Raw genomic sequence first — 27,976 nt, forward strand, 5'->3', positions numbered from 1 at the left:
CTAAAGATGGTTTAATTTTTTTTTTATTTTTTTTTTAACAAGGAATACCTGCAACTGAAAAATAGATTTTTTGTTTTAATAATTTTACACCAGAAAGGAAACCTCTATTTGAGACATTCAATCAAACAGGAGAAAAAGAAGCAGCTTGAAACATATTTCACTCAGTTAATGAAAACAGGAATTACATTGCTGGGTGATGGAAGACAAAAACCTTCCAAAACAGGGGGTTAAGAATGCAACACGGCTACACCTGTGATTCTGAATTAAAAAGAAAAACTGTCAAAAGATCATTATGCTTCAACTTGCAAACCTATGCATGTTATGGTGTGATAATAATTTGGAAGTGCTGGTGAGCCCTACTTAAACTTCATGACTTTGTGATCATTGTGATCATTTGAATCATTGAAGTTTCTTTTCAGAACAACAGACTGAAGAATAAACGAATTAAGAAAGCTATTTAAGGTGACTAGGTGGGGGTAGGAAATGAATCACTGAGAGACCTTTCAGAGAAATTCAGGTACAGGTGAAGAAAAGTGTGGAGTGGAAGTTGGGGTGTCTGAGGAACCGGAGAAGAAACCCAAGGAGAAGCCACCAGAAAGTAAGAGAATATGGCAATGATGAAGGACATTCTCCAATCCAGAAATCTCTTGCTCGTTGTTCTTGTTCCACTTCTGCTGCTTCCTCTGCCACTCTTATACCCCAGCAGTGTAAGTACATTTTCTTTTTCTTTTTAACAAAGCCTCTGAGAGGTAGTCATGTTGGATAAGCCTGCAGTGTGTGGAAATAAAGGCAAAGACCTAAATAAGCATTGCTCTTTGAAAAGTCAAGGGTTTAAATTTTTAGGACTGGGAAGATCCCTGAGAAGTCATCACAGTAAGAACCAGTTACCTTGAGTCATGTGGCAAGCAGAGCTGAGGAACCAGGTGAAGCTAGCAAAGCACTACTTTAAAGCAGAAATATTATATCTCTTCTCTTTCAACAATAATGTGTGTATGGAAGGGAGAACAGAACAATAACATCCATAAAATTTTCTTTAAGGAGAGGTCTTTAGAAGGAATACTTTCAGGGTCTTTAGTTCTTAGTAATAAGTATGCATGGAAACAATTTCAATTTAATGTGGATTTATACGCTAGCAATTCAGGTGAGGCAGGATCTAGGAGTCAGTGACAGATGCATAGGACCATATATAGCACTGACTCCTTTCAAGCAGGTGTCGGTACCTCTGCTGAAACATTGCAGCTCTGCAAGTGGCTAATAAATGATAGCTCAGAGATATATACAACTGCAATATAAAGGAGGCAATAGTCTGTGCTTAATACAGAATGGGAGTGAATGCAGCTGCATTCCTGACACTGTTTTGGAGCTACTGTGTACCACTGGTTATATAGTTAACTCTTGTCTATGCACGTCTCTGTAATTGTATATCTTAATCTAACATTTTACTACCTTATAGACACAGTGATATTTAACTTATCAAAAGTTGCAATGTATTAAAAGGTCTGCAACCAGTGCTTCCACAATCCTAGATGTAGATTTGGCCAAATGTTGCAGCAATTTCTATTCCTTCCTCTACCCTGCTAAAGGTTAATTTTTCCTTCCAGTACCAAAGGATTTATGAATATTACTACTTTATCAAATGGAAATGCAAAGGATTAGAAATTGTATAGCAGTTTTCAAAAACAAGATTATAGGATTTTGTTGAGAAGGAAAATCAGGATTTTGTTTGGAAGGAAAAACAGAATTCATAGAAACGAGGTGTTTGTACTCTTCTGAACTGCATTTTGCACTTGGAGTGAGTTTTCCTGCTCTGAACTTCTGTGTATATCTGAGCTATCTTCTTATAGCAGTTTTGTATCTCTTCTCTCAAGATAGAGAGGGAATGGAAGAAAATCATGCCCTTCTTCAGAGAACAGCAGGGCTCACTATTTCACAGAAGCTTCTTGTTAAAAAGGGTTTAATCTCTGCCAGTGTTGCTGTAAGGTCAACATAAGAAGAAGTACTCCCTGACGCATCCGTATGACATATGGCTTGATGTCCCCTGAGAACCTCTCCTGGGAAACATGAGATTCACTGCACTACAATTTGGCACATTTTCTCAGAGGCACAGAATACAGTAAGAAAATTCTGTAATAACCAAGGAAATTCGTTATTAATATGAGTGCTGAAACAGAAGTTCACTGACACTGTTGCTGCAAGAGATGCTGTTATATAGTACAAACACCCCTGTGTTATTACTCTGCACCTCATGGTGTTGCTTTATTGTAAAATGATATGAAAAGCCATTAGATGATCACAGAATGTCAGGGGCTGGAAGGGACCTCAAAAGATCATCTAGTCCAGCCCCCCTGCCAGAGCAGGATCACCTACACTAGGTCACATATGAATGCATCCAGACAAGTTTTGAATGTCTCCAGAGAAGGAGACTCCACAACCTCCCTGGGCAGCCTGTTCCAGTGTTCTGTCACCCTCACAGTGAACAAGTTTTTTCTAATGTTTTTGTCGAACCTTCTATGTTCCAGCTTGTATCCATTGCCCCTTGTCCTGTCATTGGACATCACTGAGAAGAGCCTGGCTCCGTCCTCCTGACACTCACCTTTGACATATTTACAAACATTTATGAGGTCACCCCTCAGCCTCCTCTTCCCCAAGCTAAAGAGACCCAGCTCCTTCGGCCTCTCTTTGTAAGGGAGATGTTCCACTCCCTTAATCATCTTTGTGGCTCTGCGCTGGACTCTCTCAAGCAGTTTCCTGTCTCTCTTGAGCTGAGGGGCCCAGAACTGGACACAATATTTCAGATGTGACCTCACCAGGGCAGAGTAGGAGGGGGAGGAGGACCTCTTTCAACCTACTGGCCACCCCCCTTCTAAAACACCCCAGGGTGCCATTGACCTTCTTGGCGCCGATGGAACATTGCTGGCTCATGGTCATCCTGCTGTCCACCAGGACCCCCAGCTCCCTTTCTCCTACACTGCTCTCCAGCAGGTCAGACCCCAATCTATACTGGCACATGGGATTATTCTTTCCCAAGTGCAAAACTCTACACTTGCCCTTGTTGAACTTCGTAAGATTTCTCCCTGCCCAGCCCTCTAGCCTGTCTAGGTCTCTCTGAATGGCAACACAGCCTCTTGGTGTGTCAACCACTCCGCCCAGTTTTGTGTTGTCAGCAAGCTTGCTGACAGTGCTCTCTAATCCCTCATCCAGGTCATTGATGGATATATTGAAAAGCACTGTTCCCAGTCCTGACCCCTGAGGCACCCCACTAGATACAGGCTGCCATCTGGACTCTGCCCCATTGAGCACAACTCTCTGACTTCTTCCCTTCAACCAATTAGTGACCCATCTCACTCCTCGGTCATCCAGACCACACTTCCTCAGTTTACTTAAGAGGATGCTGCTGGAGACGGTGTCAAATGCTTTACTGATATCCTGTTAGACCACATCCACTGCATGGCCACCATCCATCCACCTGGTTATGATGTTTTACATCCACTTTATATATATGCAAATAACCACAGAAGGCAATATATAGCTGGGAATCTGACCCAGAGCTGGACAAATGTTTGTAATGCTATTAAGAAAACATCTACAACAAATACCTTCAGTTCACAATACACTATTCAAGCGGTTTAATCTAGTATCTACCTTGTTATAATCCATTGACTCTGATTACAGCCTGTGACTTCTTAAACCTGAAGATCAAATTTGTCACCTGCTGACTTACTTATATTTTCATTATCAGGCAGTTATATTTATTTTCTGTATTTCTTTTAGAGAACAGAATTACCAGATGGTTTACATTTGTATTTCTGCAGGGAATCAACTTGCAGCTTCTTTACTGTCATCAGCACAACTCTGGAAATGTCAAAGGAGCATTACATGTACAGTGGCAAGAGTGATCAAAGGGAGCACGAGGATCAGGACTGTTTGTAGATATGGCTTATGGCAATAATGTCCACAGCTTCTTTTCTATTATTCTGTGACAAGAAATGGTTAGGTAAAATACAAACCTGAGAAAATTTGCTTGACTTCTCCTTTCCCTTCCAAAATTTATACTGAATTACAAACTATAAATTCTACAGCCATTTTGGGACACACACAAGTGCCTTTCAAATCATGACATTTTCAAGGGTTAGGGCTGGGCTGATTGATGCTCTCTAATACCTCTCCTTCCCCAAACAGGAAGGGAAAGTGAATGAGGCAGACAGACTTATAGACTGGAAAAGAAAACTGAAACAGCTTTAATAAAACAATAGTAGTACTGATAAGAAAATAATGAGAATAATGAAATATGTACAAATATATGAAAACTGAGATCAAACTTGACTCCCCCCCTGACAGCAATCACTACTGACACTGCAGAGCAGGCAGGCACCAAGAAAGGCCCAGGCTCAGCATCATAGAGAAACTGGACACAGGAGCTGGATTTGGCAAATCAGGATTGGGATTAAAGGCAGAAGAATCGATGGAGTCCTCCTCAGATGCCAGCCATTAGAGGAAGAGAGCTTAACCCCTGTGATCCCTCAGTTTTATGCTTAATATGATGCATATGGAATGCAACACTCTTGTTAGTCACCTGTCCTGTCTGTTCCTCCCTGGAGGTGCAACCTTTTACTTCTTTGTGAACCAGCAACTCCAGCGTGCCACACAAGATCCAGCAGTGACCTTGGTCACTGTAGGAGAAAGTATAAAAGCCTTCCTGCATCCCAATCCTTGATAGTAACTGTAAACATCAGGTATTATCACTTCTAGTAGCACACACTGTCTGCAAAAACATGCTGTTGACTTCAGAAAGTGCACTATCTCTTATAAGAGACTCAGCAGAAAAGTAAGATCACTGATAGAATTGGTTCTGTTTAGCTCAAACCAGGACACAGACACAGAAAAAAAACATTGTGTGCTTTATAAACTGTGAGTCTTTTTCATTCAGTCCTTATTTCCCTCATATGTTCAAGGCCATGCTGGATGGAGCCTTGAGCAACCTGATCTAGTGGGAGATGTCCCTTCCATGGCAGGGGGGTTGGAACTAAAATGATCTTTGAGGTCGCTTCCAACCCAAATCATTCTATGATTCTGTGGTTGTTAATAGAGATATGGAAACATTTTTGCCTCTTTTTTTTTCATGAAGTCAGTAGAGGTACCACAAAGTATCCTTCATGAATTCAGTCAGTTGTGGGCAGGGTGTCTTATGACTGCTGATCCTGTAGCCAAACTGAACCCAATCAAGGACAGGTGGATGACTTCTCAAACGGCAGCAACAGTGGATGCACATTGTGAGACCTGTGGCATCAGGTGATGTTCAAAGGAAACATGGTCGGTATATCACAAGAGGTGATTCTGCCCCTCTTCTCTGGTGAGAGGTCACCTGGAGGATTGTGTCCAGCTCTGGGGCCCTCAACGCAATAAAGACGTGGACTTGTTGGAGTTGGTCCAGAAGAGGGCCACAAAGATGATAAGAAGGTTGGAGCACCTCTCCTATGAAGACAGGCTGAGGAAGTTGGGCTTGTTCAGCCTTGAAAAGACTTCAGGGAGACTTTACAGTGGCTTTTCAGTACTTACAATGAGAATGGTGAAACACTGCAACAGGTTGCCCAGAGAGGCGTTAGAGGCCCCATCCCTGGAGGCATTCAAGGTCAGTCTTGATGTGGTTCTGAATAAGCTGATCAAGCTACAGATGTCCCTGCTTACTGCAGGGGGGGTGGACTAGATGACATTTAAAGGTCCCTTCCAACCCAATTCACTCCATGATTCTATAATTCTGTGTTGACACCTTGACATACCAAATTGGCAGAACAGACCCTAAAGCACAGAACATGCTCTGAACAGCCAGGGATGGCATACTTTCATTCACCTGTGTTTTTATTTACACAAGCTGAAGGGAAGGAATTATAGTGTGATCTCATCAGCTCAAAGATGGCAGCTCAGAGGCCACACTATCTCTTCTTTGCACAGCTTAACCACATGCGTGCATGAAAGATATGCAATGCACATCTTTAGGTGGAAAAAATGTTGAACACAGAGTTTTTCTTTTTAATACCTCTGATATTCTGAGATGTTTTAGTTGCAAAAGTCTTGTGCATGACCTTTATTGTGGATTTTTTAGCCATGGCTTACTTTAAGCTCCTCTTTTCTTTACCCCAAGTAACTGACTGAAGATAGGCGGTAGTCTTCCAACCATCACATGTTTTCCTGTTCCTTAAGATGGGTTTTACTGTAATTTTCTCAACAAGAAGTGAGAAGGGTGAAACAGTTAAAATTATGCAGCCACTGCTTCAGTCCAGTACTTAGTAGCTCTGGTAACCATTAATTAAATATATAAATTCAGTTCAATTAAATAGAAGAGATTAATATGGTTTCTCTTGGAAACAAGCTGTATTAAAACACTGAGAAAAGAAAGTTGCTAGACAAGCTGATTAAGTTTTTAGTGGAGATTAACAAATTTGGCTTCCCTAGTACTTGCTACTCAGTTTTATACCATTTAAAAATATGCTTTATTTTAGTTTTGTTTGTAAACTGATTGCAGACTAGTGAATAAGAAGCACAAAGACTCAGTGCCTATCCTAGTTAGGTTTTCATAGATATGTAACTTCCCTTCGTCCTATTCTATTTCCATTACCAGTCTGCTTTATTACTACACACAGAGGAGCAGTAGAAAATAGCAACTTATGCTCAAACAAATTAAAGATAAGTAGATTTTTGGAGTGAGAAAACAGTTTCAAATCAGGTTAGGGGGAAGTTGATTTTATGAATTTTGGCAAAATGCATCTCTTGTATCTTACATCTACACTGCTTTTAAATAAAATTCTATACTTTTTCATTAAAAACCATTTTTCTCCTCAAACAACTGCTGGATGTCATACAAAGCCCATGTAAACATACCAGTTTGGTAGCAGAAACTAATGAGCTACAAAATAAAAAATGTGTCAGTCATTAGGTCACAAAAATGACCCTATGCTCTGCTCTCTGTGGAATATTAACCATGAAGTTCAATGCAGTTAAAGGTGACTGAGCAGCACGTTGGCTAATGTTTACGAACCAGTCCATCAGCTCTGTGACTCTCCTCTAAAGCAGTTTACTTTTTTTTTATTTTACTAAAAATCTCTAATGCTTGTCATATCACTTTTAGAATTATTTCCATTTTTAAGTCAAAATTATTTGTTTAGTTTTTTATTAACTGATCACTTGAAGTTGTTACAAACTTACCATCAGGTCTTTGTTTTTTTCAAAGAGCATAGCAATTCCATTTTATGAAATGCATGTTTCATAATTCATGAATATTAAAGAAACTCCTCTGATCCCATCCATTTTAAACCAACATTATCTAGCCTCACTTATAATTTTTTCTTGGTAGTAATTGCAATTTTATTGTAATATTTTGCTCAAGGACCTGATCACAGAGCACTAGTGAAACCTGTGCTGGAGAGCTAAGAACTTAAATCACCTTTCTGTACTATTTAATGAAGAGAAACAAATACTCACATTTCTGTGTGTCAATCCATAAAGGAAGAATTTAGAGCTAAACTTCTCCAATTTCAGATACTCTTTATAGTCTCTAAATTAATTGGAGCTTATCTGATTTAAAAAATTTTTTTTTTCTAATAACCTTATTTCAGTTATTTTGGTGGCCCTGCTTACTTGAATCAGAACTCTTATAGCTTATTTTTTTTTTTGAAAAAAAGAGTTATAACAAGGTCTCACAGCTAATTTAAACCCAAGCTTCTAAGTAAGCTTGGCTGCAATTTTTAAGCAAGTTAAGAAAATGGCACTTAGCAATCTATCTTAACTTCTTATCTGGCTGTGTTCTGACCGTTATTATTATAAACTGTACTAAAAAAGAGGAACAACTGATTGTGGCTATTTGATAGCAGTAATGTAAAAAAGACAAGTATAAACATGCATTTAAATACAAGCTATTGATTCATTTCATTGAACCCACATCCCTGTATTTTCTTACTTTGGACTTCACCACTTTGTTAACAAAACTAATTGAAAAAAAATGAAGTGTGGTACACATTCATTGACTTGCACAAGGACCTGTGGGAATTGCTTCTGTGATTCTGGAAAGCTGTTTAATTTGGGAGTCATCCAGTTAGGAAACAAAAGTAATGAAATAACATTTGTGAACAGTGAATTTTCTAAATCATAAACATCATGAGCTGTGAATCCACAAAGGTTAAGACGTTCATATGGAACATCCAGTGAATAATGAGGAATGGGTAGTTTTATAGCTTCTGTAAATCAGTGCGGACCTACTGGCTTCCATAGAACTGCCAGTTAGACCCAGTACAGCAGCTGAATTCAAGTTTGAGAAAAGGAAAGGAAAAAAGTTTTCCTGAGGGTAATTTCTGTAATTATTAGTAGGAAATATCCGAGGGTTTCTAAGCATAAGAAACTGAGCCTAAGAAGAATCCCACTGAATGCTGTAAATAAATACATACTGATTTTTAAAAAATGGACTGGAAGACTTCTATGGACTAGCTGTGTTTCCCTGTAAAATATTCAGCAGGTAGCACCTTTCTTCATCATATACCAGCTCCATGAATGCTCAGCACAATATTGTGCCTTTCTCTACCAGAACCTTGGACAGCAGCGAATTTGTTTGATTTAAATGTGTTAATCTGTTTTCTCTGAGCCCTTCAGGTCTGTGTCTTCTTCCAAGGGTTTGTGGAAATTACCTGAGAAAATAAAATTAACTGACAGTAAACTGACAGGTTTGCGCAGTGTTTTAAAAAAGTGATCTTTCAGAGTATTTTCCGAAAGAGCCACAACGTAGTTTTAACCATGCTAAGGTAAGAGTGAATGTTCTCCTATCAACCTGAAAACTATGGGTTCCTGTTTCTGTCCAATACTGGAGAGAAAGCTATGTGTAAATAACAACTCCACGGGCCCAATCTGAGGAGTCATCGTTGAATACTTGGTAAATATTAGATTATGGAACTCAAACAAGTCTGTAAATGTACTTGGAATCACTATTTTGCTGATAAATATGTTTATCCCAAGGTTGTGTGTGAAGCCTTTCGTTAATATCATCTTCTGGAACTGGCCTTTCAGATGTCAACCTAGATTTCATTAACAGCTGCACTTTAGAATGTTCTTATCCAGTCCTTGTTGAGTATTTTTAAGTCCAGGAACTCTCAGTGTGATGAGTCCTATGGAGGCATTCCCAAGGGCTTCCACAGCAGGTTCTGGGGCAGTAACAGGTAACTGCTATGCTTTGTCCCCGCAGGAAGCCTCATGTGCCTATGTGCTGATCGTGACAGCTGTGTACTGGGTCTCTGAAGCAGTACCACTTGGTGCAGCAGCCTTAGTTCCAGCTTTCCTATATCCACTTTTTGGAGTCATGAAGTCCAGTGAGGTCAGTGTGTCCTTTTTTATCATTTAATATTCTTACTCTCGGTAAAACTCATCTTAGTGGACTAGCAAGACTAAGAGGTATGGGAGGAGGAAGTGTATATCTAGTAATGTGTAATTTGCGCTGACCAGCTCTTTCTTCTGCTGGAGATAGATATAGGAAAGGCTATCAGCTAAGAGGGATGTCCATCCTGTCAGCATCACCACCAAATCCCAAAACCTATTGCATCAACGGATTCTACCTTTTCCCTCTTCCAAAACCTTGTAAACAGCAGCTATGGAGTAAACTGTAAAGTTTCTTCCGATTATATTTGTTATCGATGATGTATAAGGCAAATGGCTACACATTTTAAAATATCACCATTTGCTGTGTAAGATTGACTAATTTTGTTACCCAGGTGAATTTCTAGCCCTTTTTCCAAGCTGTAACTTTAGTGTTACTTTGCAACCATGAATTCTAAGGCAAAGGAGTACATGTGCAAAAAAGTCTTGGTGATCAGTTCTGAATTTGCTTACTTGAAGTGGATTTTTGACTGTTATTTTCTTTCATGATATGCCAAGAATTTATTTTATCTACAGTTTTCCCCTCCCCTGTATTTTTCTCTCTCTTTTTTGGGGGTATGAGAGGGAATTACTTTTGATTTACAAGGACTAGAAATACAGATAAGAACTCAGACAAATATATAGCAACCATAAAATTGTTGAATTTCTAACATAATCTAATATTAGGCACACGCATAATGGATGGAATCAAGTGTGAATTAAGAGTTTCACGACCTGTTTTATTCCTCCCAGAGGTGTAACTGTGTAATATGAACAGACACATTTCCATAATAAGAGAGTTAATTTTTTTTTTTTTTTTCCCTAACATAAAGGTAAGGTAGTTACGCATTTTCATTACAAAATTCTGCAGTGTGTTGAAGAAAGAAAATTCAAGGACAGCCTGGCAGAAATTCAGTGTAATAACAAATTAAGTGACAGTGAGACTATTGCAGAAAATGTATTATTTGTTTCTGGATCAGAAATAAAATCCTATATTTTAAAATAAACTCTAATGATGCTACAGTATTTCCAGTCTGCTATTCTCAATTGTCAAGGAAACCCACAGCAGTTTAAGCTACAAATAACTTAGAGGGGCTTAAGAACATGAGTCAGTGTGTTGTATATGTGTACGTGTGTGTTAATAAGAACATTAGTATTCACTTGTTTCTCCAAAATGACTGTGAAAGGAATAAAGGAAAACAAGGGTCTTTGTGCAGCAGGCCTGATGGATTCCTTTAATTCAGTTCAAGATCTTTTTTTAACAAGGTAACAGAAAAATAAGCAATGTTAATGAGAAAGAGACCAGTGGAAGAAAGCCAAAAAAGTGATATTTAAAAGTTCTGGCACACAAATATGATGGCCAATTCTATTTAGGTCACTATGGGGATTTGGTAAAAATAATTAAATACTTAAATAGCTACAGCTTTCACAAAATAACGTTAGTGTCATTTTTGCACTTTTATGGAGGAGAGTAGAACTGGGGACAACAGAAAAATATTTCTTCTACTTATTTTAATTATTTTAAAATCCTGGCACCTGCACTTGATTAAAGGGATAGTTTTAAACTGAGGAAATTATGTTCTTTGGGAAAATATTCCAGCAGCAGCTTGGGAAGGATTGCATCAAAACAAAATGAAAAAAATAACCAGACTCCAAACATCTGTTTGGGACTTTTATTTTCTCCCATTTACTTTGCTTTTACACAAGAGAGTGTGTGTGTGTGTGTGAATGTCAATGTGAATGTGAATGTTTTGGTTTGCTTCATTGGTTATTTTTGCAGTCACTTCCTTGAACATCTTCTCATATCTTAGCAAGCCCATAACTCAAGAATGCTGCTTTGGAGGACCGAGCACCATCTTAGTTTTTTTCCTGAGCTGATTTTCACTCATCCCCTTTAAATTAAAATTCTCTTTTTCTGAAAGTTTGCCATATTTTCCTGATACAGTGGAGATGAATTTCCATTGTGAAAAGTTCTGGCACAGGGTTTGTGGATTATCACAGCAATATCCTGGCCTTTCTTTATCACTTTCAGAGAGTACACCCAAAAGACATTTTTCTGAAGCTGTAGGCTCTAGGGATGTCACATTTTGCCCAACAGTTAAACAAGACATAAGAAATACAAACAAGGTAGACAATGACATCTCCAGAACAAAAAAGCAGATGAAGGACAGGAATAAGCTGCCTTCAGGAGAGAAGTTTCTCTGCGGCTGTTTCAGCCTGGACCTACCAAAGTGCAATTAACTGCAGGTAGTGAACACTCTGCTCGAAGCAGTAAAATTTCTCTTGATCTTTTCAAAGCTGAGAGACCTACTAACAAGTGGGTCTAGAGCCTTGCTATTTGTAAACACAATATGAAAGAGATTAAAGAGAACATTGTGACTTACAAATTCTTAATTTTCTCCAGCTTCCTGTCATTTTTTTTCCTAACGGAAAAAAAATCAACAATACCATAGTTCTTCTCATTCACTATGCTCTCTGTGTAGAGTACTTACTGCTTTTTTAACTGACTGTTTCCCCCTTGCCTTTAATGCAGGTGGCTGCCGAATATTTCAAGAACACAACTTTGCTCCTTATGGGTGTGATATGTGTGGCAGCTTCTGTAGAAAAATGGAATCTCCACAAGCGAATCGCCCTGCGCATGGTTATGATGGCTGGAGCAAAGCCAGGCATGTGAGTCAGTCTTTGACTTCAGGGTAGGCTGAGGCTGAAAGCAGCAGCTTGAAAGAGCAAATAACTAACTTTCATATCCTTGGGCTAGTTTGGTTGGGGCTCTGTTTCCTACTCACTTTTCCTTTCAGAATTTGAAAGCACAGATTTTCTTATCCTCATTCTGCCACCTCCTACTCCTTGGGTTGTTGCCCATTTGCTGTCTATTTTTTGATGAGACTGATTTTAGTCTTTCTGTTCCTTTTTTGCCTGTTGTTTAATAAATATAAAAAGATGTTTAGATCCTGGATATGCTGAAAATCGTTTTTTCTCATGTCACATGGTGAGTTCCATGTGGAGCAGCAAATAGTATCCAATGATACATTGTCTTATGACAGTTCTCAGCTCAAAGCAGTATTTTATGTGTGCCCAGCATGATATTTTGTCACCTGTGCAGTTATCAGTTGACTAATGAAAATGTCAGGCAAAGAGGCCTCTAATATTTCTGAAAGTGCCTCAAGAAGGTTTCCCTGTGTTGTACTCCAGGTTGCTTCTTTGCTTTATGTGTTGCACTACGGTGCTCTCCATGTGGCTTTCCAACACATCCACCACAGCCATGGTGATGCCAATTGTGGAGGCAGTGCTCCAGGAGCTAGTGAATGCTGAGGAGGAGCATGAGGTCATCAGTACTGCAGGCAGCACCACCATTGAAGAAAATGAGCCAATAGGTATTTTTCAATACTAGTCATTTTTTTTCACTTGTTTGTCAGTAACAAGACTTGTTTATATACATTATTCAAATTCTGTCAAGGTCAGAGCTGTCTGACTTAATTGTCAAAGGTGATGGTCTGTACCATTTCTTTTTGCACTCTGATATTTCTTTCAAAAAATTAAAGTTTCCAGATGTGATGGCAGAATTGGAAATGGGAAACTATTTATGCGGAATTTGGGCATGTACTGGAGTCTGAGTGCCATAAACTCTTATGTCATAGGATTTTACATGGTTGGAAGGAAATCTCTGAGAAGAAAGTAAAAAAAAATGTAGAAGAGGCCCAAAAGTGTGTTCTGTGACAGTCCCACAATTTCTCATTCTACCTCTGCCTTTCCAGACTGCCTGGGTTAGAGCTGGTGCCACAAAAAATATTGATAAGATCTCTAAGGTTCATTTTGTTCATTCCTTCCCAGAAAGGAGGGATTTGGGAAGAAAAGAATCTACCTTTTCTTTCAATTTGCAGATTCCAGGCTGCAAATGATGTCATCTATTTTGCCTATTTTACACAGATATGATAATCTTTTAATTGCCAGAAGCATGTGATCAGGACAATATGACACAACAAAGTGCTGTATTAGGGTCACAGAGACAAACTGTTTTGTTTGCAACATCTTCTCCTTGTTCAGTGGTGTGGCCCCAGGGCTTAGCTCAATTCTTACCTCAGGGGTTGCTTTCTCTTCCTTTGTTGCAGGTCTCAGCGAAAAGCATGGCCAGCCTTCCCTGGAGCTTATCTTCATCAATGAGGAGTAAGAATGAACCCTGTACATCACGACCGGAGATTTGAGCCCTACACAGGTTGCAATGAGATGAACCCAGGAGTAGAGTCAGGAAGGGCAAGCAGAAGCTTACAAGTGAATGTTTCAGTTGTGACTGATAAGGAAGGTTTATATGAGAAATGGGATTAATGTAATGATCTGGATCTCACTAAAGCTTCCCCGTATTTCTTTATTTTTAACACTATGGCCATTTTAGAGAGAATGAAAATGTTTCTCAGGGTTTGAAAGATCTTTTTTTGAAGTTTATGTTTGTGCTGTATAAGAGAGTGCTGTCCACAGATTTTTATTTCTGTTCCCCTGAAGGAACAGTGATGGAGAGGAACCAAGCACAGTATGGAGTGCCCACAGGGAAGACACCTACAGAGGATTCCTGAGGAAAGTCTGAACTTTCAAGAGCATTCAAGAGAGAGAGAACAGCCGGGGAGCGGTGGGAGGGGGAACCCACAAAACCCAACCCTCCTCCCTTCCAAAAAACTGTAAAATATTTCTTTTAATATAGACAAATTTTTTGAGAAGTTTGAAACACTAGTAGTTTCCACCAGATCTCCATTTAGGGTAAAATCCAGTAAGGTAAAAAGGGCAAACTAAGCAAAGGAGTAATTTCTTTGTCAAATTATCAAATCAATCATCAGCTTGATATGCAAAGGAGAATATACAAAGTTATTGTCCTAAAAATATGTTCCAGGCCAAATCCCAAGGAGCATCTTCTGACAAGGTGTGAGAATAAATTGCACGCTCCCTTCTCAAGTGCCTTCTATATTGTTTACAAGTATTCAGAATAAAAGAGAACCAAGTTCTTGTTACACCTTTAAAAGTTTACTTTAAACAAACATTATAATTCAAACAGCACACGTTGACAAGTTAAAGTTAACTTGCAAGACCTGAATAGCTTTTCATTAGTCTGGAGATTAATGAGTTCTCCAATATTCTCCTGTTATCTCATTTCATTCCAGATATATTTTAAGTGCAGTATAGAACCAAATTTTCAGTTTGGCATTGTGCCATTAATCCCTTTAAGCCCATTTGAAGAGTATGAGTGGGATATTTCATAACAGAACTATTATTAAAATAGAGTTACTTGAAAAGAGCTTGAAATTCATCAGCAATAAAATTTGTTTTCACTGTCAAAGTTGAGTGGGTTGTTTGCATGATTCACATCCACATCGGAAATATTTTTAGTGATAGTTTTAATGTGGTACAGGTAAGTGATCAGAAAAATCATTGGAAAGGTTGACAGGGGAAGAGCTTGAATAGAGCAAAAAGCGATAGCGCCGGATTACCCGGTGATTCACTCCATTGCTACACAGCTAGAGACAGAACTGTGAAACATAATGAAGACTCTTATGTATCTGGCCAAGACACCACATAAGAGGTACTAATAAATGGTATCCTCACTATTTCAGTAGGCATTAGTTCTCTCACAGATATTGCCCTTCCTACCCATGATGTGTGCCTTTTGAGGGAGCTGTGTGAAGAGGAATTTTTAAAATATATTTTCCTTTCTTTGTTTTTAGCGCTACTACTACTGACTTCAGCTCCTTGATGCACTCAAAGGTATTGTCATAGGTAGTACCTTCCACACTACATTGTCTTCTAATGCAGGAACCATCAGAGCAGAGTCCTCACAGCTCTGCAATAAACTGCTGTTTCCTTTATTTCAAACAAGTAGTGCTTGTTGGCAGAGAGTACATATGTCCTGCTTTGTGTTTAACCTGTTAGCCTACTTGCACAAGTCAAGTTGGGGAACATTAGCTTTGTACTGTTTGTTGTACTTAGCTGGATATCCTGAGACCCAGTCAGTAAACTAACCATTTCATTTGGTTTCTAGTAAGTTCATGTATGATCTTTTATTGTCCAGTTATCACCAACTTATGCAGCTGAGACGCTCCAATTACTAGAACAGTCTATACTTATCACAAAGTCATGGTCTCTAACAAGGGACTGTTAGATTCTGCTACATGGCAGATGGAAAAACCCCACATTCTTCATAGTCTGAGTTTTAAGATGACTTTAAAATAAAACCAGGATGCTTTGGTTTTTAATTTTTTTATGTGTAAAGTTTACAGATAAAATTTTAGTGGGCTTTTCCATTTTTTTTTTAAATTTATTATTTGTTTGTTCGATTTGTTTTCAAAAGCCCATTACCCAAGGCCTTTGTAAAGCATCATGAATTCTAATCCAAGTGCCCTTAGGTACAGAAGGAAAGCTAATCCAAAGGCATTTGCCTCCCTACAGAGCATGAATGGTGTCCACATGATAGCCAACCCTATTGGAACGATGAATTCTAAGAGCAATGGGCAGCACTTACCTCAGGTAAGAAGCTAAACCTGGGGAGGGAGCGAAAAGACAGATGTGAACATTACCTGCTCCCCACTGTTTCATATTTGCTTCTTCTAAGATGTGTTACACAGAACCATTCTCGATCTCTAAGGTCCCTTCCAGCCTATGCCATTCTATGATTCTATGATTCTCCAAAACCTTAAAGCAGTCATGTCTTTGCCTTTTTCTAGTTCTTATTTTTAGATACCCCCAGCACATGTATGTTCAGAAGACCCTTCCCCAATAGCTAGTACAATTCATCACAAGTTTTACTTCTTATTTGGCAGTTCTACCGACTTCTTTTCTGCAAAGCCTCCCTGGAAAATAGAAAATAACAACGCCTGATACATAAAATCCTGCCCAGAGCTAAACCTGTAGCAGGCATGGATCATTTAACTGTTCAGCCAATTCATTAGCTAGTCTTGATATCCACCTCCTTTCTGTCTTGCCAAATATCCATCCTCAATCCTCCATTACATAAGTTCATTCCAGTATTTCTACTTATCGTGAGTGGATCCAAAAAGTGATTGCTCTTTGGACTACAACCACAAAGTATCTTCATGACATAACTTGATGTCCAAGAAAGATTAGCCTAAAATCAACACATAAATTTGCATTCACAGTTTAAAAGAATCTGAGTGTGTGTTTCCAGAAAAGGTGAATATTCTGCCCCAATACTTTATTTCATTTTACACCCATTTCCCATACACATTCAGTGTTTGTTTTGTAACTAATATACTCGACTTCTAGGATTTTAGCCAGAGTACCCTCACAATGATGATGAAACTATAGCATGACTGATTTTACTACACAAATCCAAATCTAAATCAATAAATGTCACAAATCTAGCTGAACCACTTGCTGCCTTTTTCCTGATACTACATTACAGCCTTGAGTTGCATGTGAAGTGCCTTGAAGCACTGTACCTTTTTTTCCAGTACAAGAACTTGATTTACCAACATGGAGACTTTCTTGTCACTGTTAAGAAAGTTTCTTTTGGAGCAATATTCTCCTGCAGCTTCTTCTTCCATATTCCCATTATCCAGCATTTTTGATGCCATTTCTGAGACCCCTAGCACTTCGTTCCTTACTAGAGGCACTGAGGCAGTATAAATGCAAAAAGGCCACCAAGCATTTGTCTGGTGGCTATTCATAAGCCTCAAGGATTATGGATTCCTACTGCTGCAGTGCTGGCATCCTGCCTCTGCAGCCCACTAAGGCTTTCAGTATCCCATTGAGATTCCAGTCAGAACTGGAGCTGGCCCAAGCCACAGCCAGAAGTCTGATTACTGCTTGCCCTGCATTTCTGTCACAGACGAGGCAATTTCAGGTCCCTGCACAGGTTTCTAGTTCTGATCCCAGTTAATCCCTGTGAAGAAAAAACTTTCCCCTCTTATGCAAACCTCTTGTTTCTCTGGGACCAGTATCACCATGGCATTAAAGCAAGTTGGGCTACTGTTCAGGTCACCTGCTTTCTTTGCTAAATGTATCCCCTCACAGGCTCAGATACTGGTCCTGCCTCCTAAGCCCTCAGAACTGCGCCTGAGCACTAAGTACCGGTATCAGACCAGACATGACCACATGGTCTGTAAATGCCTCTCACTGAGTATCTCCTACGCGGCAACAATTGGAGGACTGACAACCATCATTGGGACCTCCACTAGCCTCATATTCTTAGAGCACTTCAACAAGTAAGTGATATTGTCGCAGTGTGAGAATGGTGGTTGGGTCGTTATCATCTTGGTGGCTCTGCCCATGGGTTGTTTACTACCGCAAGGAATCCTTGTAAGACAGCCTCTCTGAAGGCAATTTTGTTTCCTCCTCTACTCTAATGTTATTAGTAATAATTGAAAAGGGAAGCTTAATTTAACGCATATCCATACATTTCTCCCATACAAAATAAAAACTCCTCAGTATGTGGTAACATTTAAGTCTTTTCAGCAACTTCTTAGATTTTACAAGTATTATGACAACAGCAGGCACTCCAAAAAAGTAAGCACTAAAGCCATGAAGATAAAGCAGACAAGACAAAGATGGATACAAAAGAAGAAAAATAATAAAATTAACTTCAAGTTGTTCAATGGATTCTTAGAAAGAGAATTCTTACAGTGAATCTAGAGGCATCAGTAGTGGTACTTGTACTGCTCAACATGTAGTGCAAAACTAAAATTAGAAACGTGGCTTTACACCTTTGCTTTGGAGAAGATGGGAAGCAGCTCTCCGATCAGCTAAGTTCTATTTGCTGTTCCATCAAATACACATATCAGACATCCTTGTCTGTAGACAGTAGGCTACAGTCATTATTTATGTGGCCGTAATATGACCTACAAAGAGATTCTGGGTGAAACTGTTCATGAGTATGCCAACACTAAAAAGAGCTTTAACAAAAAACACACATAGGGCCAGAATTTCACTGCTGGTAACTAAGAGTATTTGGAGCTGGCTAGACATTTCATACCATCTGGTCTTAGAGGTGTGAAGTGACGTAACGCATCTACTGTTGGTCAGGTATGGTCAGTGATTGACATTCTTTGGCAATTGGTTTCATTCTACACATGTAATGCAGCTATTGCAGATACACAGCGGTGCAATTTTTCTATTGCGACATGACAAATGTATATACATATTTGTGTTTGTACATCTACATATATTGGAAGTCCCTGTCCTTTAACTGTTCTCACCTCTTGTACATCTTTCTTTTTTTCGTTATAGTCACTATCCAAATGTTGAAGTGGTGAATTTTGGAACCTGGTTCTTGTTCAGTTTCCCCATCTCCCTCATCATGTTGGTCCTGACTTGGTTCTGGATGCATTGGCTGTTCTTGGGTTGCAAGTGAGTGCAGGCTGTTCAAGATGCATGGACTACAAAAGCAGGGCATCTGTGGCTCTTCTAGAACATGTCTCAAAAAGACGTTTCCAATTACAAACAGCAAAAAACTAAGACACAACATCATTTTCCTTGCCAGAAAAATTACCTAAGGAAATCTTATTGCTTACCTGCACTGCATAGGTGCAGTGTACAGTACTGCTACTTGAGCGTGAAGTGCCCAGGCATTGCTGATAGAAATCTTTACTACACATCCAACCGAGTTTTTTACTCTCATGATCACTTTGTGGACCAAAATATCTCATTATACAACATTTTTGAAAAAGTACGGCTTAAATGATGAATAGAAAAATAACTGCAAGTGAATAAGTTCTTTTCAGATCTGCCCCCAGCTCAATGAAATTAATGTACGACCAGTTAAAATTAAAAGTAAATAGATTCCTTACATATTTTTCTTTAAAGCGGAAAGGACTCACAGCCTAAGAGACAAAGATCTTTTTACACCAGTGAGTCCCTTAGAACCAAAACAAGAACAAGGCTCAGTATTCTTTTTGCAACTACTCAGCATAGTTAATGAAAATTGACTGAAAGTATGGATTTAGAGTGGATTATTTAATCTGCATTAAATTGTAGTGCATATATATTTACTCAGAATTAAAGTGGTCTTAATTTGATTTAGTTTACTCTTAAAAGTAAGATGAACTGACACCACTAATTTATTTCACCTAAGACAACAAATAAAATGGTAATGACTTCTGCTTGCTGCTGACTTTGACTAGATTTGAAGAGGTAATTTAGAGATGAATGACTCCATGTTCTCCTCTCAGTCAGTCTCCTGAGCCTTGTAGTTCCAAATTAAAATGCTAAAATAAGTTCTTTTTTTATTATTTCTTTCTAACTTTGAAACAGGCCCCAACATGACCCTCAATTAGTTTTTTTAAAAAATAAATCTAATTGAAATTCCACATTGCATCCAAGACCTCATGCTGATTAATGTTGTGCTAAATAATAACAGAGGCTGAAGCATTATTGACTTTTTGAGAAGTACTGGTTGATTCCAAGCCTTCTTAATCTCTGCCTCCTGTTCACTGCAGTTCATTAAATAACATAATATGTTAGGACCTTGGCTACAATGCCCTGCCTTGACATTCTCCTAAGCCTAGAAACACTTATAACATGTTGAAACAGCTGCCTAATGCTGGTGAATAAGCATTTCCTCAGTTCCCGTAATGTTCACGTTCCTTTCGTAAGAAGCTCCTTGTCATCACTCTATTCTTATTGGGCCCAGCTGCATCAACACGTCAGACTTGCTTTTTAGGCTCCCATCTAGGTCAAATGGGGAGGACAATGACCTATCAAGCAATTTTTTTTGCCAGCAAGGCAGAGCTAAGAGTAGAATCATTACTGTAGAACCAGCCATTATAAATAGCCCTCTTCCAGCAGCTATGTTATGGCTGGTGGATTTTACTGGGGCCTACAAGGAAAGTTGGCAAGGAAATTTAAATACTTATTGGTGCGGGGCAGTGTTAAGTGCATTAAAACCAAATGTCACACAGGTACCCGTTTACAGGTAAAATGAAAAGCCCATTGAAGACTCTTTGTTTGCCAGAGTGAGCCTGCCTGCATCTTGAGCTATGCAGTCCTTTGAGAATCTGGCCTTAAGCAGATACATGGAGGGAGATTGCAGTCGATGGCCTGGCCAGTGCTATGGCATGGATCTCTAGCAGGGTACAAAATCAGACATTAAAACAGCAGGAGCTACAAAAGCAGGCCATTGCACTACCACAGTACTTCGGTCACTGAAGTCCCTGCTCCTGCAGCCTCTTGTAGACTGGCTTAGCTGCAGAGGCTTCCCAACCCACCCCACACACCTCTGTGTGACAGAGGGTATAGCTGGCGCAGAAAAGCAGAGATCTGTAGCTCAAAGTACAGCAAAGTAATGCTACTGGACAGAATAAAAGGAAAAGGTTCATGTAAGCTTGTAAGTATCTTAATTTCATGTGGGAATGTCCAGGCTTTGTTATAGTATGAAGATAATCTAAATAAACTAAGGATTTTGTCTAATTTTCATATAAATGTATAGCAGTTTTAAATAATTCAGTTATGAAACGTGCTTGTGCTTGTATGTTCCTGGAAGAAGTACAGGCATTTTTCACCAGGACAAAACACAGGCTAATTGTCTTGGCTCCTGTGGCAGAGGCAATTTGGTGCTACACTGATTGTGCCTAGTTTAGAAACAGCTAGTATTTACAGAAGCAGACAGGTCACAAACGCTATTGGGATCCTTAGCAGAGCTTTCCCCCATCAATTACAGTGAATCCTGAACATTCAAGTCAAACCCGAGCTCAAAAGCCAGACTAGGCCTGCTATGTATTGGATACTGCTGATCCAACTGGAAAGCATACAGTTCCTCCATTTAAAAAAATCTGTTGATAGCTAGCCTCTGTTGTAGTCCTTCCACATGATGACAGAAATCAGCCATAGCCTTTTGAAGTTTCTGGACCCAGAAAAATCTGCCCACTGCCAGCTGTTTGAGGAATCTTACACAAAGGGAGCCCAATCATAACTCAGAATGGCTCAGTGATACCAGTCAGCATTAGTGAGAGCACCCTGGAGACCCTCCTGATATGTGTAGGATTGATTCTCAGGAGATCTGGAAACTAGACTACACAAAGATCACTTGCAATAATTTCCCTTTCTATTGCCATCAGGCCTTGCCCCAGTCACACCTTGTCCCAACAGACCCTGGCAACTGGAATTTTCAGCTTGCTTCATTCCTGTTATTTTTTCATTATTTCTTTGTTTAGTTGATGCCTTGTCTAATTTTACTGTGCTATCTACCTCAGTTTTAAAGAGACCTGTTCTGTGAGCAAGAAGAAGAAGACCAAACGGGAAGAAATGTCAGAGAAAAGAATTCAAGAAGAATATAAGAAGCTAGGAAATGTTAGGTAAAACAGACCTGCCTTTCTCAGGAATTTGCCTCTCTAGGCAGGAGAATTCTCTCATATTGCCCTTCATGTTGCCTTTGGTTCAGGTAGATTATTCTTGTCAGCTCTTTCTCCTCCTATGCAGGATAGCAGTAGAAATAAAAGAGAAAATGAACTAAAGTCCAAAGGTCATCTGAGTCAAGATTTGTCTCTAACTTTGAACTAAACCATTAAAGAATCCTCCTTCCCAATTCAGGCACATACTTACTTTGGTAGATGGAAGTTCACCGTTAGCAAAGGCTTTGCAACAATCTCCAACACTGTGAGATGTCTAGACCTCCCAGTTGCCCATGATCTTCATTCATAGTGGCAAGAAATTTCTCTTGAAAAGATTATTTTGGAAGATTTTAATTTATCAAAAGGAATGACACCTCATAAAATCCATTCTTCCACACATAATTTTGTGTTGTTCAGCTGAAACGTTAATAGACCAACTTGCTGAATATGACCAACTCTGAAACTAGACTCTTGTTCAGATGTGCCTAAATATGAAACCATACTTAATTTAAATCTATACTAAATTAAAACTCAGTATCCACAAGTCACCTTATATTTATTCCACATTTTATAAATATCTGTGCTAATTTACTTTGTCATTTGCTCTTATGCTTCTTCACATCAAAAAAATGCGATAGAAGCTGTTTATGGTGGAATAGTAACGTGAGCTTTACCTTGTTAACACATTTAATCAGATAATAATGCAAATGCAATGAGCATTTATAAATATTTTCCTTCAGGTCTTGTCCATTAATAATTGAATTGCAAATACAAATGTATTTTTTTGCCTATTTTTTACTGAGTTTAGATGTTTCTCGGCCAAATGTACAATTCTTCAATCTAACCTTCCTTTCTATTTTAGCATGTTTTGTATCCATTTTTTGGAACCAATTTCTACTTTCTTACTTCTTCTGAGCCTTGCTCTCGAGTTTTCTGACTGGCTTTGGATTTAATTCCTAGTTGGTTTGGGTATCTACTATCTACCTATTTGGTTTATTTGTTTATTTGTTTGTTTGTTTGTTTGTTTGTTTATAGCTACCCTGAGATGGTGACTGGATTTTTCTTCATTCTGATGACCTTGCTTTGGTTTACTCGTGAGCCTGGCTTTGTACCAGGATGGTCATCTTTTTTTGAGAAGTAAGTGAAATTTCCTCAACAATTCAACAGGAATATGGCCTTGCTGTTTCTGAATTTCTGCGATAATTTTTGTCCTTAAAACATCATCAGCCACTTTTAACAAGGGGATGAAAAATTAAAACTTTGTTCAAAAACCAGTAATTTTTATTTTTTAATCTACATCTGTTCACTTGGTGGTAAATTGTATTCTTTCTCAGTAGGCAGAGTCAATTAAGTAGAGAAAGCAAAATAAACATATATCAAATATAAAAATTAAGAGGGTCAAATTCTGAATTTAAAACATTTTAGTGCATTCATAGAGAAGCTGTCACTGGAATAGATTACATATACAAATACAATATCAAAGAATATAATTATGAATTAAATTTTATGTTTCTACTGGATAAAAATTATATTATTTTTCATTCTAATTTTGACAGAAAACTAGTTTCTAATATTGGGATTTCCTGAGGATTGTGGAGATTATCACTCCTCAAAATACTTTTTCAGAATGAGTTCTAAACATTCAATTTAAAATCATGGTTCATTTCTAAAGCATCGTTTGGGTTTGGCTTTTCCCCAGAATATGTTCAGTGTTTCTTGCTTCTAGTTAACACACTGTTTTTCTGTACCTCCGAGTTAATAGATTTGTAAACCAAAAGGGATTTCTTTTTTTCTACTGGAATGTTAAAAATCGTTAAGCAGTGATTGAAGCTGGCTACAGGACTCAGTTTAATAAATGAGAAAAAAAAAATCAGTTTGTATTCTTGATAGCCAAACACTCTTTTCTAGTGGGCTGTTAGTAAGATTTCAGATGTGGAAGCATCTGAACAGCTGGCAACAATTTGCTTCGAGCCATGTTGCTTGTCTGGAAATGTTTCTGTCAGTGTTTTTTTATGATAACCCCACTGTTTCTTTCCTAGGAAAGGTTACCGGACTGATGCTACTGTCTCTCTATTTCTTGGCTTTCTCCTTTTCCTGATTCCAGCAAAAAAGCCATGTTTTGGAAAAAGGAAACAAGGTGAGGAGGATGCAGCAAAATAAGAGATCTAGCACATTTTCCATTGCCTTTAATGACATTTTTCTGTTGTCTGTAAAATGTTCCAAGAAGAGATTTTTATTGTGGAAGGTCAGGCTTCAGTTTCTCCTCTGATACCAGCCCTTCCTACATCAAATCCCCTTTTTTGTTGCTTTAATTCATACAGTATACCAGCAGATGACAAAAAGACCTTGTATATGAAGTCACCATCCTTTCTGTGTTAACAGAGTTATAAAAATTTAGGGCTGATTTTTAGGAAAGGTTCAGGTGGCGTTCCACATAGAGAACTATAATGCAGATGTCTGCAAAATCAGTTGAAGATAAGTTCTGGTAAATAATTTAGTCATCACTTATACAGCAGAAATCATTGATAATGTCATATAAGAACCATAAAAGTGATCAGTAAATGTCAGACAAGGTTCCAGTTTTGCACAATGCTTCTCTCACTGTCTTCTTGATGATAATAATGATTGTTATTTCATGCTGACATTTGGGTAGCACTCAGTGTTACTTATCAGTTTGCTGGGCCAGGCTTGCAGCAGTCCTGTATGAAAATAGAACTGTCTGCATAGCATCTTATGCAGAGATTACAAATCTACATAGATATGTTTATTTTTTACACTGACATATATTATTTAGCATTTAGGTAAAATGACACTTTCTAACTCCTACTTCAAGAAAACACTCAGCCATCTAAAAAAATATCCTCAGAGAAAACTTAGGTGCATAAATGCACTTTATCAAGCTTCATGGCCTATTGCAGAGAGAAATTGCCTTTCTTTGAGAAAACTCCATTATAACTCCAACTTTGTAGTCTACAGATAATTTGTGCATGCCTATACACAACACAACACACAGTCCTTCAGAAAGCTACAGAGTGAAATACAGGGCTTTACAGCTATTCACAACAGAGCAGCCAAGGGGAAATCAAGATGCTTGGCATTAATATGCTGCATTTTCTGAGGCCAAGCTAACCAGAGAAACAGTCTACGTGCTTTTTCTTCATCTCTCTCACAGATACTTCTCAAGATAACTCCCGTGGATATTTCATTATTCCTACTAGTGCAAAAAATGTGAAGATCATTGCAAAAAGGTAAACATGATACTGGTCACACACTTGCTTAATTTTGATATAGGAGATGGCGAAAAGTCAACAGACATTAACACACTGGATCCCATCATCACCTGGAACGACTTCCAGAAGACCATGCCCTGGGAGATTGTAGTGTTGGTTGGAGGAGGTTATGCCTTAGCAGCTGGATGCAAGGTATTGATTTTGATTTTTATCCTGCTTCCCCCCAAAAAATTACAAGCTTGGACTTCTATCTCTTTGTACGCTCCCCAGTTTGAATTTACAATGTGGATACTTTCAAGTTTGTACATAACCTAGTCCCTATTCTCTGTACTCAGTGGACAACTATCTAGCTAACAAAAAGATGGTTAGGGCTCAAGTCAGTTGTGTAAGCATCTGCCATTTCAGATGCTTTAAAATATCTAGATGTTCCTGCAAGGCTGGCAGACATGACACAGGGTCAGAAAGACACCTCACACTTTCTGAACTAGCAGCTCACCGGAGGGGAAACATCTTATTACACCTCTTCAGGCAAGTAAGTCAAGCTCCTAGCACTGAATCAACAAATCATACACTAGGCTCTACTGAATGTATCTATAGTCAGTATAATTCTTGAATACACATCTAGCTCTCCTATAGACTCCTATATGTAGACATCTAAATTTATATATCTTAATCTCAAAATGAATTCTACCCAGACTGTGCAATGCTTCATCGCCAGTTTGCAATACTCCAGTTCACACGCTGAAGAAAGAGGGAAAATCAGCCTTGATGCCTTTTTAATGTTATTAACTGTGAAATGTATCTCTTTGTTACTATGGGCAATTATTTATGAGGCACTGCAGTGAAATCCAGTTTATTGAACAAAAGGCACTGAGAAAAGCATTGACCTAAACTTCATTTATTTGCTGGTAGGATTGACTGATGCAAACTGCCTGAAAGAGAAGAATCTGTTTTATGAACATACTATTTAGCAATTCTTGTGTTTCTGTTCTTTCTCCAGACCTCTGGTCTCTCTACATGGATTGGACGCCAAATGCTCTCCCTGAGCAGCCTTCCCTCCTGGGCTGTAACTCTGCTGGCTTGCATCTTGGTGTCCCTGGTGACAGAGTTTGTCAGTAATCCAGCAACCATAACCATCTTTCTGCCTATTTTATGCAGCATGGTGAGTAAAAACAACAACATTTTTAGTCTACCATTCTATATTGGAATAGTAGTAACAATAAAAACATATATTTTACGTAATGTGAAGCAGAATGAAGGTCATGTTTCCCAATTATAACAATTTTACAGTATTGTCCCAAAGTACGTTCTGTGAACAATTCTGAGGTAATACGAAGATATGGTCAGGTGAAACTAAGCAATTGTATTTGTATGACTTATGAGTTCAAATTTACCTCTGCTCCATGAAGATAAAAAGTTTAGAACAACAATCTACTTCTAGTAGTCTGAACTGCCATCTTAATGCAGTGTCTCTTCCTTGACCTGGAGTAACCTGGAGACACTTCCTGCTTCAAAATTAAATTAGCCTTGTGAATACCTTTCCCTTTCCCACTGACATAAAACTAGACCATAGCACTGTAAATAAAAATGTTAGATTTCACCACCATTGAAGGCTACAGAGGAAGAAAAATTCTTTAGACCACAGTAAAGAATACTTCATCATGCCTTCTTGCCATGTGAGTTTGGACCACAAAAGAATAGTTTTCTTAACCGCTGCTCAGGAGGACTTTACATACTAGCCTCAGTATTTTCAGCAACTGAAAGAAGTAAGTCCTTCATGTTATACCAATTGTGAATTCTCTTGGATGAAGACTGAAGTGACAGTCAGTGTTAAGAACTGCAAGATACAACACGGAGTGAAACAAAGAATAAGTGGGAGAAAGAGCTAAAATGTCCTAGTAGTAGCAATCTCTACTGTCCCTCAATGTGAAATATTTCAAGAGGAATCCCTGGAGCATGACCAACTCCAAACTAGAGCACTGCTCTACTCTGGAGAAAAACAAACAAACAAACAAAAAACCAAAAAACCCCACAAAAAATATTTCCACACTCAAGTTTAGAAGCTACGAAGGTGAGTTTCATCGAATTTTATCTTCACATAAAGCAGCAAGGGTCCTTTCATCCTAATTGTGAGCAGTGGCTTTTATTGGTCAAGTAAAACATCTCTCTCCCTCTTTCCTTCCAGTCAGAAACCCTGCTTATCAACCCTTTATATACTCTGATTCCTGTCACCATGTGTATCTCATTTGCGGTGATGCTGCCGGTGGGTAACCCTCCAAACGCCATTGTCTTCAGTTATGGGCACTGCCAGATTAAAGATATGGTGAGTCTGGAGATTGGGTATATCCTCCCACACTTCATGCAACTTCAACACTTCGTCCCCATATCCAGCAGTCAATAACAATGATGATGTTGTTAATATAAAGTCATATTGATCTGCACTGATATTGTGTAACCAAGCTGTCAGGTCATGAGTACACAACCCTTTGCATTGCTAAGCACAGGACAGCATGAGAAATTCATTTATCACATAGCTCCACAGTAAGTGATGTAGTTATAACCCTGCTATGTATGGTATAACTCTCCATTCTGATTATCTGATTGAGAAGTGCAAGTGACAAATTGAGCAGTTTTCCAGTGAACTGCATTAACCTCTCTCACTCCTGAATACTTTCACTGCTTTTTTGGCTCTAGAAATCAGTGTATGTAATTTATCACATTTTACATAAGTCAGTATAGATACATACATACAATCTACTGCCTTCTTTTTTCCAAGTTAACTGTTTTTGATCAAGTTTTCATTGATAGTCCTCTGATACATTTTTCTTTTATAGGTAAAAGCTGGCCTGGGTGTAAATTTGATTGGCCTGGCTGTTGTCATGGTGGCAATCAACACTTGGGGAATTAGACTCTTCCAGCTGAATACTTTTCCAGAGTGGGCAGTGGTCAGCAATATCACTAGCCAAACATAATCTCCAATTAAAAAAAAAAAAAGAAAGAAAAAAAAGAAAAAGAGAAAAAAGAAAAAAAGAA

General features: G+C 38.6%; 1 protein-coding gene across 1 annotated transcript; it reads left to right on the forward strand.

The window, feature by feature from the left end:
• The first annotated feature begins 608 nt into the window (after positions 1-608).
• SLC13A4 (solute carrier family 13 (sodium/sulfate symporter), member 4) lies at positions 609-27,915 on the forward strand. Its single transcript, XM_009878319.1, has 16 exons — positions 609-707; positions 9,224-9,352; positions 11,924-12,060; positions 12,583-12,764; positions 13,500-13,554; positions 15,099-15,138; positions 15,820-15,897; positions 17,404-17,594; positions 18,616-18,735; positions 21,576-21,677; positions 22,749-22,850; positions 23,753-23,850; positions 25,005-25,135; positions 25,944-26,105; positions 27,129-27,266; positions 27,778-27,915. Exons 1-16 carry the CDS (start codon positions 609-611, stop codon positions 27,913-27,915), a joined length of 1,902 nt encoding a protein of 633 aa, XP_009876621.1.
• The last annotated feature ends 61 nt before the right edge of the window (positions 27,916-27,976 follow it).

Source organism: Apaloderma vittatum, unplaced genomic scaffold, assembly GCF_000703405.1.
Source record: "Apaloderma vittatum isolate BGI_N311 unplaced genomic scaffold, ASM70340v1 scaffold1871, whole genome shotgun sequence".
In the NCBI taxonomy this organism is placed as follows: Eukaryota; Metazoa; Chordata; class Aves; order Trogoniformes; family Trogonidae; genus Apaloderma; species Apaloderma vittatum.

Coding starts and splice junctions, on each gene's coding strand:
- SLC13A4 (XM_009878319.1), top strand. CDS start 609: ATGGCAATGATGAAGGACATTCTCCAATCCAGAAATCTCTTGCTCGTT. Junction 15,139..15,819: donor GCTCCTTGATGCACTCAAAG/GTATTGTCATAG, acceptor GCCTCCCTACAG/AGCATGAATGGTGTCCACAT. Junction 17,595..18,615: donor TTCTTAGAGCACTTCAACAA/GTAAGTGATATT, acceptor TTTTCGTTATAG/TCACTATCCAAATGTTGAAG.